At 48.0% G+C, this 15748-nt stretch overlaps 1 protein-coding gene across 1 annotated transcript in view; it reads right to left on the minus strand.

The window, feature by feature from the left end:
- LOC139760204 (ubiquitin carboxyl-terminal hydrolase 48-like) overlaps positions 1 to 15748 on the minus strand; it is a 114238-nt gene that overhangs the window by 61259 nt on the left and 37231 nt on the right. The window contains 1 exon segment of the mRNA XM_071683137.1: positions 14832 to 14944. Coding sequence (XP_071539238.1) covers positions 14832 to 14944 — 113 coding nt within the window.

Consider the following 15748-nt stretch of genomic DNA (forward strand, 5'->3'; position numbering starts at 1 on the left):
CTTAACCATAAGATGGAATGTAATACATACATACATACATACATACATACATACATATACATACATACATGTATATGGTCACTCCTCCAATGAAAAGTTACCTTGGGCGAGGCACTCCTATGAAAGATACCGTTCCCCAGACCCAGCAAGGAATATCAACACGAAACATTGGACGTTCCGGCTCACAGGAGGAAAAGGCGGCCTTCCAGCCCAACCCCCACACAACCGTGCGAGACACACAAACGTCTCGACTCCACGGCATATCTCTCGTCGTGACGCGAGACGAGACAGGAGAGACGAGACACAGAGTCCCCCCTCCCAGCAACCCACGCGAGGCCATCCAAGACACATGTGGTTTTTGTTTCTATAGTCTAGTCATTAACAGTGGCTTGAGGAGTTCCGCCCAGGCACGCCAAGACCTCATCCGCCTCACTGGCCCCCCCCTCTCTTCACACACACACACACACACACACACACACACACACACACGTCTTTTTTTCCCCCATCGTATCAGATCAGATCGTCCAACAGCCATAGGCTACGATGGAGAGCTACTTAAACGTACCGATGGAGGGCTACTTAAACATACATAGTCTTGAGCATGAAGGTATCGACTCTCGGGCACGATGGTCCGGCCTGTGAAGGATCAGATCAACGCACACACACACACACACACACACACACACACACACACACACACACACACACACACACACACTACACCATGAAGGAACGGTGGAAAGGGGAAAAAAAAGAGTGAGAAAATGCATGAGAGAAACAATGGTAGATAGAGAGAGGGAGGGACAGGAGCGAGGCATCCACGGAGGGGGAACACATGACAAGTTTCCATCACGGACCAGCCTGGCTGACGTTGGTCCTGCATTACACACGAGTATATCGTTACACAGCTTCACCAGCTGCTCCTCCTCCTCCTCCTGCTGTTGTTGCTGCCTCCGTCGCTTGAGTGACACCTCGGGGTAATCTTAGTGGATCTTCTGACCCCGGGGTGAAGTGTGGGTGATATCCTTTCCTTCCGTCTGAAAGTCTTTGTATGCTCTTCATAAGGGGAAAAACATCATAATGAATTTTCTTACATAAAAAAAAAAATATGATGTATGATGTCCCCATTTTTTTTCTTACTGGATGCTCATGACACATGATGTATTCTCTCCATTAAAAAAAACAATCTAATGGTTTTCGCTTTATGAAAAGAGAAGATGCATTAAAAGCATCTTTTTTTTACAACAATCTGATATATAGTGTTCCTTCTTTTCATCAACCGAAGGATTTTAATGTATTCACTTGACAAAAACCCAAAATATAGCATTTTCATCGTGTGGTTCACATAAGGCAAAACGTGCAGAAAACCCCACGGGTGACTATAATACCTTTCCCTCTCTACCAAAAAATCTTAAAAGTCCCTTAATTCCATCCTGTGAACTTTATCTTCGTTTCTCTGTTATTACAACGAACAAATAGACTTTTAGGAGAAAAACCATATACACTTTTATCTATCTTCCCCATTGTTCTTTTCTTCTGTGCCACATCCCCTTGGTGAGGAAATCCAGACAGATACGTCTTTTCGTAACTCCTCACCTCTCACTGTGTGGTGTGGTTACAGCATTCCCCTTTATCACTAACCACCACATAACAGGACACCATATAACCCGCCTAATATGAGGACCTCTTCTTAACCCATGGGTTCCTCCCTTCTCCTCAGTCCTTGACCGCGTTACCTCCTGCGTTCTCAAGGAATAACTTGTACGAGCAGATGTCAGCCACCAAATATCCCCCTCTGTCCCTCAGTCCCTCCACTCTTCTTTCAGTCCGCACTCAAGTGTACTCATCGTCTCGTCCAGAGTACTACACTCCTCTTGCCTGCATGTTACCAGAGTCATTCTTACGTCATCGACAACTCTTCCACCTATCGTCATCACCTTACACATCACACATTCATAACAAAGGCTTGTTTACACTGTTGCCTCGTTTTCTTCTCTCGGGCAGAGCTGGACGCTTCCCAACCTTTCGTCAGGAGTTGAGGGTACGTCATCCAAGTCCACCGAAAAGACATCGGCGGAAGTTTCCGGTCTGTGACACGTTAAGGACTTTCCACTCATAGAAGCCCCTCGTCCCCAAGTGTGTGTACAATGTAGGAAGAAGTACTTACAAACCTAACAGCTCCACTCACTCACACACACACCGAGATCATAACACTTTCTTAAGCCTGGTCGTATACCGCAAAGGGAGTAAAAAAAAAAGAAAAAAAGGAAAAGAATCGACGCACGTTATTCGTATATTGCCAATGGTTCGTGTCTCCCACCTTATAAGGTTTTTTCCCCTTTCTTAAAAAGTCCGACATTGACAGTAATGAGGTATTATACGATGCTGAACATTCTCATTCCGACAGTGAACTCACAACTGGACAATGGCAACATCATTTCAACATCCAAAAAATCATAAAGCTCTAGTCACCACCACATCAACATAACCAACATCGTCACCATCTACATTACCAAACACCTCATAAACATCATGACCACCACCACATTTAACATCAAACATCAGCACGTCATCAACAAGGACACCACCGCACGAACATCAACGCCCCCCCCCCCAATCACCACCACATCAAAATGACCACCATCACCTCAACGCGGCCACCGCCACCATATCAACACACCATCACCACCACACCACCACACCTCCCCAAGGTTGCGTCAAGAAAAATCGATACCCCTGGAAACATTTTAAACCCAACTGCATCTTGGTGGCCCCTTCCTACCACTGCTGCGGTAGAGGTCCTCGCCCTCACCCTCCAGCACCACCACCAGCAGGAGCACCTGGCGCCCCGCCGACCCCTCGAGGGGCCTCCCTCAACAGTCCTCCAAGCCAGGAACGTCAGCATGACCCATAATCCCTGTCATTACTCATCTTTCCCCTTTCCTCCCCATCCGTCTTACCTTACCCATCAGCCCCCCCGAACGCAATCCCCTATTCCATCATTTCCCGTGAGCAGATAAGCGTTACCAGGCTGGTGGAAGAGGAGGAGGAAGAGGAGGAGGAAGAGAAAAGGGCAAAGAGGAGGGGGGGGTGAAGAGGAAGAAGAGGAGGGAAGAGGAAGAGGAGGAGGAGAAGGAGGGAAGGTACGAGAAGGGAAAAGTGTGATCATCTTCGTCACGGTCTTTATCAACGTCAGTCAGTTGCTCGTTAAACGTCCGGCTTTTTCTTCGGACGGAAGGACGGACCGGCTTGATAAAAACGCCCGGTGGATCAACCCGGTTGATAGAGACGAGTGGATGGCTGGCTAGATGGATGGCTAGATGGATGGATGGATGGATGGATGGATTTCTGGCTGGCGATGGAGTGCAAGGGATCGGAGAAGTCAAGACAAGCTGGAGGAACAACCCAACCCTCTCTCTCTCTCTCTCTCTCTCTCTCTCTCTCTCTCGTGTTCCACGGGTGCATCAACCTTGTCGAACAGCTCAGTGAATCAATTCCTCTTCTTTGCCGACTAAGGGAGATCCTTCTGAAGTATTCAAAAACAAAAGCGTGCGAGTGTGAGTGTGTGTGTGTGTGTGAGTGGAAGGTGAGGTTCGTTCATGTGTGCTACACATCACATATCCAAACACAAGCGTGAGCATTCCTCGATCAGCAGTACGCGTGACGAACTCCACGGAGCTTCTTCGTGAAGACGAGGCAACGCCACAACTCTACAATATCGCACATCTGCCAAACGCACCATCACCAGCGTTCCCTCAGACAGCCAGCCTTCCTCCGGAGCTCACGGCACTGAGAATATGGTGTCTCCTGTTTCAACAACAACTGCTGGCTTATTTGAACACGTGGTGCTAGTGTGAACACGTGGTGCTCGGCTGTAATTTCAGAGCAATTGTACACTCCTTTTTTTCCTCTCTCTCTCTCTCTCTCTCTCTCTCTCTCTCTCTCTCTCTCTCTCTCTCTCTCTCTCTCTCTCTCAAAGCTGGTGCTTGGGTATGACACTGGATTCCTCTGAGGGGCACCGCATGTCCGGCAAAGATCGTCGAGGGGTTACGGACGCGATGGCGATGGCCCTCAAGACGCAAAAGGACAGAAACGTATTAAAGTTATCACTGAGGAACGTAACTTGAATTTGTAAACATGTAAATTTACCTGTCAAGTGTCTCTACAGTCCAATTCAAATGAACGATCGCAGAGCATGAACTCGTCTCTCAAAAGTAAAGGCTGCTAAGGATGTGGTATGCGATCCTGTGGAATTCTCTTTCCCCTTCCTCACGCCTCCTGAACATGACGGGACGACCACGAAAGTATAAACTCTGAGCACCCGGACGATAGACCCCTTAAAAACACAGGCACGTCCGTTGAGCACGATGGTGCTCCCCTTAAAATCCAACGGCTCGACCCTCGAGTGTGATGGCCTGGCCTTTGACCTAACTCCTTTTTAAGAATCGAGTCAAAGGTCTCGCCCTACCAGCTAAAGGGTGGGTGGCACCATCGTACTCAAGGGGGGTTGGTTTACTTAGCGAACCAACATCCGTCAGGGGACGTCTTATCACCCTAGACTGCCTGCTGTGTTGCAGGCAATGATATACTCCAGTCCACCTTCGAGGCTACGATGAAGACACGTAATACCCAGTGACGCAAGTCGTCCCCATGTGGGCTTTGCCTCTCGTCACTACCGTGCAAAACTATCGATGAATCGGGGAAACACACGAAACGGAGCAAGTTTCATCGTAGATACGGATCGGAAACTAAATGTTTCAGCATACCCAGGAGCGCTGGATCTCAGCGTGATACAGAAATACAGGATTTCAATGTAATAAGACTGAAGGCAGACAAGCAGGTACTGCAGAAAAAAAAAGAAAGAAATTCTTCAACAAACACACCCATTAAGGGAAACAAACACATCACAAGTTCCCCGTCACAAGGAATGATTTCTAACTAATCACCTTCCATAACAATCTCCGGTTTCCTCTTCCTCCAGAGAAGGGGAAAATCTTTGGGGAATTCTCGAGCAATGGAACAAAGTCATTTCTGCTGATAGAAAGTTAACACTGGTGGACTGCAGGAAGTATATCATACAGTGATTCAATATTCAAAATATCTATTCATTGCCAGTTCAACACTTCTGATCATTTTATTCAAAATAATGAAAGGCCAGATATAAACCGGCACACATCTGACAAATACACCTGACTCATACACCAGAAACAAACCTGGCTACATGCAAGACATACACCCCATCTACACCCAATACATCTGTCAAGAGATGCCAGAAATACACGTCCCCACCTTACACACATGCCAGACACCTACCCACAACGACCAGATAAGACACACACCTGTCAGACAGATGTGCAGTATATATAAACACACACACCTGCTACAACCTACCACTCACGCCAACAAGAAGGCTGCTTTGAGGCCAAGAGATTCTTAAGAAGGAAGCATCGTATGACTTCCGGCGAGACTAAAGTCCCACGCCACGTCGTCAGCACAAGAGGAGACTTAAGAGGAGTCGGAGACTGTGTGTGTGTGTGTGTGTGTGTGTGTGTGTGTGAGAGAGAGAGAGAGAGAGAGAGAGAGAGAGAGAGAGAGAGAGAGAGAGAGAGAGAGAGAGAGAGAGAGAGAGAGAGAGAGAGAATTACAGAAAACCAGTAATAAATACAAGAGAGCCCCGTAATCTCTCTCTCTCTAAAGTCTAAAAAAAAAAAAATAAAAATAAATCATGAAAGCGCTTGCTAGGTCCTGGATGCAACTGCTAGGTCCTGAGGGTCCTCGATGCAGCTGCTGGGTCCTGAGTACGGCGTCAATGTCTCGAGTGCAACTCCGTCAGGAGGGCTGGAGACATAACTAGGTGTACTCTAGTTCGTGGAGGCAACGCCAGCCGAGAGCCACACTCGGGCGGTCTCTGGTGGTGTGTGTATATATATATATATATATATATATATATATATATATATATATATATATATATAAGCCGGACAGGATGTTAGATGTCAGGAATCTCCGAACGGAGGCGCTCAAGTATAAGGGAGTGGCCGGCAGACAGGCTGGAGGAAGAGAGAAGACAGTGGAGGACAGATACGCGCAGACGGGAGAAAGAGTCCGACGAACGGCGGCCGCTGAAGGCTGGAGGCGAGCCTGACAGTGGAGGACAGACGGGCGCAGACAGAACCCAGCGTCCGTTGAAGGCTGGGGAGGGGGCGAGGCAGCGGCAGGAGAGGAGAGGCGCAACAGCAACATCGCCAGAGGTCCCCACACAAAAACTGCCGCGCCCCATTAAATTTTCATTTTGGATTTTTTCCCCTTTCGTCTTCGTCTTAGCGACGAGGGTAGGAGAAAAAAAAAAAAAAAAAGACGGAGGGGGAGGTGTACAGGACGGACGGACGGACGGACGGATGGACGAATGGGCGGACGGACGGGAGGGATCGGCGCCATCCGTGATACGACGGCGAAGACCGGTGGTGGCAACGACGATGACAGTGGTCGAGGTGACGGAGACGGCGCTGCAGGCGACGATAACGGAGGTCGAGGTGACGGAGACAAATACAGCAAAACATATTGACTAACCTACTGCCTAAATGCCTTTAACAATGACCTCTGGGGGTCTAACCATCCTCAGGCGATTATGAAAAACAAGGATTCTCTCGCATAACTCACTAACAATATGGGTAACCTTACAATAAACCGTCTTACAAACAAATGAAAAAGTAACCCCTACATTCCCGCACCCCGTTTTCTACCAAAGCCTATACCTACCGTAGAGAACGTAAATATTACTTTATGGGTATAGTTCCAGTCCCAAACTAAGACATTTATAATGTTCGGGGTTAACATTCAATAAACAGGCTATATATATATATATATATATATATATATATATATATATATATATATATATATATATATATATATATATATATATATACACAACACAATATTAGTGGCAAAAGATATGTCAACATAGCATTCGACCCTGTCCCGACATATCCTCACAAAACGAGGCACACTGGACACAAGCCTTATCAGTTAGGACCAAAAACACTTGTCTTCACCAAGGCAAATTCATTCACAAAGGCTTCAACTCCAAAATTCCTCAATATCTATAATGGAGTTCCCTTATGAAGTTCTTTTTTTTTCAACCCTCTCCAATCTCTACCAACACGAGGCTTCCTGCCTCCACAAAAAAAAAAAAAAATGAAAGTCTTAAGTGAAGATGACCTTACAAACCACATCACAACTCCCTAACATTGACCAAGAAACAAACTGCAACACTACGTCAGTCTCACTCAAGACACAATGTCGGCATCAACCACAGAAATTCAACGTAATTCTCTAAACACACTCAAGAGATCTGATTCCAACCTGCATCCTCCCATCCTTCCTCCAGAACAATTCTTAAACACCACTCCACCAGGCATACACCATTTGAAACTACATTCCCTAGACATGTACGAGTTACACTTTCTCATCTGCTTTCTGGACACCAACTATCCCTCTAGCATTACGAACATCGATTTAATATATCACACGACCCCTTTTAAACCCGAGACGCAACTTGTACACTGAAAGTACCCAACTCTTACTCCCCAGTTTTCCTGCAATTATGCCACAAACACATTAATTACATCCCTTGACCTACAGTTCCTCCAGGTGAATGAGGCCGTGTTCTCGAACGATGCGGTAGCGGGACAGAAAAAGGCCCCTTACCACCACATACACACACCTGGTAGCTCTGACTACCACTAAAGTCCCTGGATCGACCAAGGCCCAGAGTACCCATCCCACGCCGCTACCAGACACAAAAACCTTCCGTCGGGAGGAAAGAAAGATAGGAGAAAAAAACACAAAAGGCCAGCCCGGTGGCACAGGAGGGGAAAAAATAGTGGTGCTGGTGGCGGAGGAGAGTATCGGCACATTGGCACACTCCCTGCCCGATACCAATCTCTCATTTTGCGCGTGAAAGGATTCAGGACCGGGGGAGTGGACGGGCGACACCCCTGCCTGCCTTGACCTGGCCTGATCAGGGATGACCTGTCTCGCGCGTCACCACCTCGGAAGAGACTCGAACTTACCCCTAAGTATGACCTGCCCACACCTCATGCCTCCTACCCTCCCTAGCCTCTCCGCAACACTTCTCCCTCCCTAGTCTCCCCACAGCACTTCACTCCTCCCTCCATAGTCTCCCCACAACACTTCCCTCCTCCCCTCCCTAGCCTCTCCCCCAACTCCTGATGGATACTCAATCTACCCAGACAAGTAAAACCTCCACAGCGGTTAATTAATATGATGTACAACGAAGAAGCTTTTCCAGTGTAAGATTCGCTTAATTAACGAGACAAACATGGAACTTCGTGATTACACAATCAAAGGTCTTCTAATGAACCCGGAGGTAAGAGGCTATGCGGGAATCAGTGGCAGACTGGTCAAGGAAAAGAAAATCTTTTGTGGGTTGACTTGTCACAGGCCTTCTGACTCTCGCAAGATCCACCCACTCTGCAGCCAGGCATCATCGTCCCACACAACCCATCCACACACCTGACAATCTATCCACATCTCTACAACCCTATCCACGTGACAAACAACCCATCCACACCAGTGGCAACCTATATACACGCCTACATATTCTATCCACACGCCTAAAAACCCATCCACATCAATGACAATCCAACAACACACCAAACAATCCATCCACACCCCTCCGAAAATTACCTACAACCCATCACACCCCTAACAACCCATCCACAGCCCAAACAACCCATCCACAACCTAAACAACCCATCCACATCCCTAACAACCCATCCACACCCCTAACAACCAATCAGTATCTCCAACAACTAGTCTGGCCACTCCGATAACAACCTTCCAGTGTTTTCCAGCCATTCCTCTCGACAACATACCATCACTAGGACCCTTAAGAGGTAAAGACAGGAGAAAAGACAGACAGACAGACAGACAGACAGACAGACCAAATTCCTCAACAATGAACTAATCCCAGCAAGATACCGGAGCTACTGTAAGACAGGTGGATCAAATGGTCTCTGGCCGTCTCATGAAGGATCCGTGTATCTGCCACACCCTTTGTATCCTGTACAGTGAACTATTCAAGTAACGGGAGTACAGAGCCTTCCAGCAGGCAGCAGCCTCACCGAGCAGACCTACCAGCAGGGGACAGCCTGATAAAACAAGCCTTCCAGCAGGCGAAGACCTCAGCAAGCAGGCCTACCAGCAGACGGCGGCCTCCTCGGAGAACACAGGACAGCGTCCTCACTAACAGGAGCCAAGAACTAAGGGGAAACTATGGTGAGGCTACCACCACAAGAAACCTCTCCCTTAACGAGGCAACTTGACGGTGCCATCCATCTTACTCTGACCATTGCCCACTCGACTCTATCATCAACTGAGGGAAAACCCGGCCAGCTCCCCCGTCACACCGTAATCAGTTTACCAGTGGCACGCCGGCCGGACCTCCACTTACCTCCTCCTCTTCCGTTCCTCCTTCAATCCCAGCTTCCCTCCTCCCTCCTCCCTCCTCCTCCCTCACCCCTTCCTCAAGCGTAAGACAATTCCTGTGTTAATCCACTCGTCTTCTCTATTAGTTCAAATCAACTTTCTTGCATGCCTGTGGTAAGAACCCCTTTCCTTCAGGGTTACCTCGCCTTATCCCCCCCGATGTCTGCTCGCATAACTGACACTCCATCGACAAAACCCACCCCACCCACCTCCCTCGCCCCTCTGTGACATGTCGGGTATGTGTGACAATATGTTAATTGAAAGGAGTTAGACTTTCAAAGTTAATTCTCAAAAAACCGTCAGGGTGGGGGGGAACGATTTCCAAAGTCTGAATTTATGTCATCGTCCAATACCTCAAGTCAGTAACACCACATCTGTTTGTTTATGTCTTCGGCATCCAGCGTAACTCAAGTGTACGACAGACGTCCTCCATCACGCAAGTCGTAAAAAGAAAACAAAAAAAAAAAGAGGGTAATTTTTGACGAGAAAACATATTTGCTGTCGGAAAACAATGAAAGAAAACAGGTAACCCCCACCGCATGAGCTATTACAACATGGGTAACCCACAATGGGTCATCTCATCTTAGCAAAGCTGCAGTTTGACTCCCAGGCAAACACTGCTTTGAAGCCAAAACACAAACTTGGTGGCCCAACCAGGAACAATCTTCCGCTTATATCTGCTCTGGATCATGCTCAAGAGAGCATTGCCTGCTAGCCAGACAGTGGCCTCAGAGAGCAAGCCTACCAGCAAAGGACACCCTCGGAGAGCAGGGTCTACCAGCAGGCGTCGGCCTCAAAGAGTGTGTCGCCAACGACGCACTCTTGTCAAGTCCACCACGTCGTGCACGTCCTGCAATCACTGTAACCTCTGCTATCACTGGAGGTGCTGAAGGTGGAAGAGACAACCATGATGACGGAGAGAATGAGACGAGGAAGAGGAGAAACAGGATGATAAGCAGCCATGGTCAAAGTGGACAATGAAAATTAAACGAAATGTAGAGGGCAATACCAAACCTGAAGAAAGTTGTAAGAACAGTGGGATAAGCCACCACATAAAAAAAAAAATGACAATCATATGGAGAAGTAATGGAAGGGATCAAACACCAAAATTATATATATAAAAAAAAAAAAGACCAGTGAAGATGAGGATATGGACGGAGGGAAGACAAGGGAGCACGGGAAGGAAGAGGCCAGGCCAAGACGGGACGGGGGCGGAGGGCGGAGGAGGGGGGGCGCAAAAAAAAAAAAAGTATTGCGAAGCTGCGAAAGATGGGCGGAGGACCGAGCGTACCACAAAAACTGGCAGAGTTTCAGAAATGTTGGGAAAAGGGGGGGGGTTCGGTTGGTGGGTGGGTGGGGCACTTGGTGGGAGAGTAGGGTGGGGGGTGGTTCTACAGACGGGAGGTACCTATGGGGTTCCTCACAGAGAGATGTGGGGTACCGACAGGGGTATGTCAGGAGGGTGAGGACGCCGAGGGTAGTTGCGCGGAGAGGGGCAAAAGAAGGCGTACGTATACCTAACCCGGGAGGCTTTAACCCATTCGAGAGTATCTATTTCTTGTCTACGCGGAGGACAAATAGAGGAAGCGAGTACCTAACAGACAGCCCGAGGGAACTTTCGTCGAAGGTCACACTTAGTAACAGTGGCTGAGGGAAAGATACGGGGGGGGGGAGTACCAAGGGGAAACTTCATGATAAGGAGTATCATAGATGAACAGGGTTTCTGGTGTGGGAAGAGAGGAATCAGTGGAGGAGCACTGACAAGTCCTGGCCACAGTAACGTCACAAGGATGTGGTGAGGAAGATAGCGAGGTGGGGAAAGAAAATAATACCTCACTCTACCTCCATCAGAGCACTTATTTTCAAAGCAAAACCTAAAAAAAGACATATTCATCCTCGCCTTTAAAACAAGTCAGTCATTGTCTATGATCTTTTCATGAATACATAATTCGTCCTGAGTGCTTTTTCAATATTCATCAGTGCCAAATTAATCCGAGTGGGCTGGGGCCGGAGCAGAGGAAGGTAGCGGGGTCGGACCTTAAAAATTCTCAAGCAGAAATGCCTTCGCCGTACACGACTCCGCCACTACGACCAGCCAACACACGTCTTGCCCTGCCCGTGCTTGACGTTAACATTTCCACAGGGTGTATTCTCCACTCTCAGGGTTCACGGCTGACCCAACACACTCGCTTCTACCATCCTCCCTTACAAACCATCATATTTCTTGACCAACATACTGTGGCATTTTGAGAGACAGACCTCCACTCACATCCTAACGTCTCACACATGAGCCAAACTAATCTCAAAAATACTCATATGGACGTGGCAGAACTCAGACCATTGTATATCATAGATATTACATAACACAAGCGACGTGCTGCCTCTCTTGCTCTATATATTACATGATTGTCTCCATAACAACGGCCATTACCAATCACCCACTACACAAAAACATTCATGGTGGACCTGAGTTCTTTATGAAAATTTGCCAAGACCTTGAAAGAAGGGAGACTTGCGATGGAAAGAAAAAAACTTCAGTATATAGGAAAGAGTTTGGGGGGGGGGAGGAACGGGCCGTCTTAAGACTAGGGGACCGGGGAACGGGCCGTCTAAAGACTTAGGGCCAGAGGAACGGGCCGTTTAAAGACTTAAGGGCCCGGTGAACGGACCGTCCAAAGACTAAATGGCCCAACAGCAGCGTTGTTCAAAACAACCACTACTATTACTCCTACTGCAGTATAACTTGAAAGTGTCTTATCAACCGTATCATTATAAGTACACGACCATACTACTGGAAATTAACGGCGACCACTGTCAACAAGGAGCAGAGTATGGGACGGAAGGAGAAGTGTGCTGCTTCCGGACACGCACACCCGAGACGGGGGGGGGGGGGGGGGGTATTGAATGTTTACGTGTGGCCTCCAGGCCAGCTGGTGTGGGCCACTGCCCACGTCACCACCTACACCGTCGCCTCTACTGACGGCCGATCCCCACCAGGCAACAATATGCACCACGAGTCCAACAGACAGACAGACAGACAGACAGACTCTCTCTCTCTCTCTCTCTCTCAAGTGAGAAACAGAGAGAGAGAGAGAGAGAGAGAGAGAGAGAGAGAGAGAGAGAGAGAGAGAGAGAGGTGGGTGATGGAGAGGAAGAGGAAGTTGACAAAAAGTGTTCCCAAGTTTGTCACAAGTTGGTGGGCGGTCCCCCCCCCCTTCAACCCCTCCCCTCCCATGGCCCCTTCCCCTAGCACAAACCCCCTCCCCCCCCCCTCCTCCAAAGGGCCATCCCTTCCCCCTCCCTCCCCCCGGCCCCGCCCGGGCCTCCCCACCATTGATCACCAAGCAACTCACAGATGAGATTTTTTTTTTTTTTTTTGCCTCAGCCGTGTCCAAAATGTGCGTTTGGTGGTCCACTCCGGCCGGAGGTTGTGGCTGGTGTGTGTGTGTGTGTGTGTGTGTGTGTGTGTGTGTGTGTGTGTGTATCCCCCTTCCACCAGGGGGGAAGGGGGTCACACACCAACCTTCGCTTGCCGGTCACGCAAAACAATGATTATCATTATCACTTCCCTCTTGCCCATCTCTCTCTCTCACTCTCTCTCTCTCTCTCTCTCTCTCTCTCTCTCTCTCTCTCTCTCTCTCTCGATGGTGCATGATGACGAACTCCCTTCGTTTCCTTGTTAGCCACACAGTGATCTACATAACTACGGAAGCCTCAGAAGGAGATACAACCACCACCCCAACACCCCACCAGTAATCAGGAATTAACAACCTTGTTGTAACCAACCAGTTCAACATCACGACCACGTCACCAAAAAAAACAAACAAGTCCGCTGTAAGGCCATACAACCGTGACGTCACTCTGCACCAGCTGAATCCAACGTGCCGCACAAATATAAACCTAATGTGATGATGTGGTTTGCCTCTATACACAACCTGGTGGCAACTCCACCAGTGATTCACAGTGTAAATCTAAGCCCTCCCTTACCTGACCCCGTGGGATGATACGAGGCTTCCATGACACCTCAGAACGAAAGGCATTTAAAAAAAATATCTACGTCTGGATAACACTGATCAAAAACGCACTTAAGGTTTCTCCAGGCCTTCAGTATGAGGATGAGAGACGAAGGTCTCATCGCTGACACTTCCTCGACGTCTCAACCCTGAACTGCAGGTGCAACAAGACAAAGGATTCTCCTCATTAAGGTCCTACAGGAACCCCTGCAAACATCGGAGAAAGATATTCCAAGGTCACACCAACACAGCCAGGAATCTTTTAACTTACGGAAGGTGAGGACCACACCTCCATCCACCAGGTACAACACCACCCGGCAACCCACCTACCTACCAACTTACCAGTTTATAAACCTGCACACACACACACACACACACCGGGCGCAGCGACCCTTCGCGTCCAGAACAGGAAGGCGCAGCGCAAAAACTTCCGTGACACGCAGTAATGAGCGCCCAGCCAGAGATTCCAGCCGCAGAAGATAATGGCAAAACACACACACACACACACACACACACACACGCTAATTAAATAAGGTCTAAGACGGTCCCGTGACTGCCATTACCTCCCTGGTCTTTTCAAGGGAGACACACTGCGACTGTCTCATTCTTTTACGGGGATGACATACTGAAATTGATTCGACTACTTCACAAGGGTGATGTAATTTGACTCTCTTGCAAGGGTGATGCAATGCCACTATCTTACATTACTATTTCACAAGGGTGATGAAGAGTGACTATCTTACAAGGGTGATAATTGTATCACCCTTGTAAGATAATGTACAATCTTAAATTACTATTTTACAAGGGTGATGAAGAGTGACTATCTTACAAGGGTGAATCTTACGATTTCACAAGGGTGATATAGTGCAACTATCTTACAACTTCACAAGGGTGACACACTGCTAGCATACTACCGATTCACATGGATACCACACTCCTAATATACAGCTAAGAGACTGAGAGAAAGAAAGAGAGGGATGACTGAGAGAAAGAAAGAAAGGGATGACTGAGAGTAAGAAAGTGATGACTGAGAAAAAGAAAGAAAGGGATGACTGAGAGAAAGAAAGAAAGGGATGACTTGAAGAAAGGGATGACTGAAAGAAAGAAAGAAAGGGATGACTGAGAGAGAAAGAAAGAAAGGGATGACTGAGAAAGAAATAGAGAAAGGAACCTATCTGTGTCTGTCTTTGGCTGTCTGTGTCGGTCTCTGTGTCTGTGTAAAACAAGACGAGGCAGCGAGGGAAGAGAGAAGTGGGGTGTCTTCAACGTAAGGAAGAGAAGAGGGGTGGGAGGTTGGTCACTTACCTGGCTCGGTGAGGAGGAGGCCGCCCTCGCTGTAGCTGGCGGTGATGACGTGGTCGGGCGGGTACAACTCCTTCAGGATCGCCCACTCTTCCTCCCACACCAGCACCAGGTGCCTGACGGAGGAGCACGTAGAGAGACGACGTTACCTCTCGTGTCACTGGATTTGCATAGTATAGCACTCCCCCTCACCCTCCCCCCTCCTTCAGTACGAAGGTACGACGGTACCTCGTATTCCCTAGCGTTACGGTACCACACACACACACACACACACACACACACACACACACACAGAGAGAGCACGATAGAGAGAGAGAGAGAGAGAGAGAGAGAGAGAGAGAGAGAGAGAGAGAGAGAGAGAGAGAGAGAGAGAGAGAGAGAGACCCCTTAATGTATTCAATTTTTAAAGGTTATACAATGACACGCTTCATCACACTCAAGAGGGCAACTGTACAACATAGAAAAAAAATCTGAATCATAAAAAACTTCCCCGGAACTTGACTGATGTATAAACATCAAACCGTGAAACATCGGCTGGTGTGTGTGTGTGTGTGTGTGTGTGTGTGTGTGTGTGTGTGTGTGTGTGTGTGTGTGTGTGTGTGTGTGTGATTTTTTTTTTCAAACCTATTCGCCGTTTCCCCAGTCAGAAAACAGGTGAAGAACGGCCTCATTCGTTCATATCCACTCTAAAATGTCAAAGTACTGTTAACGTCAAACAGACATTCCAGCCTATCCCGCCACACTGTCACTTGGAGCCACAGTAATTACGATCTGTCGGGTGGGAACACCACAGACCATCGCTGGGTCATCTCACAAAAAGAACAAAAAAAAAAAAAAACATTAAAAACAAAAAAAAACAAAAACATACATATTGTTTTCAAACCCCCAAATATACATCTATACATCTATATCATTCCTCT

Source organism: Panulirus ornatus, chromosome 35 (genome assembly GCF_036320965.1).
Source record: "Panulirus ornatus isolate Po-2019 chromosome 35, ASM3632096v1, whole genome shotgun sequence".
Classification (NCBI taxonomy): Eukaryota; Metazoa; Arthropoda; class Malacostraca; order Decapoda; family Palinuridae; genus Panulirus; species Panulirus ornatus.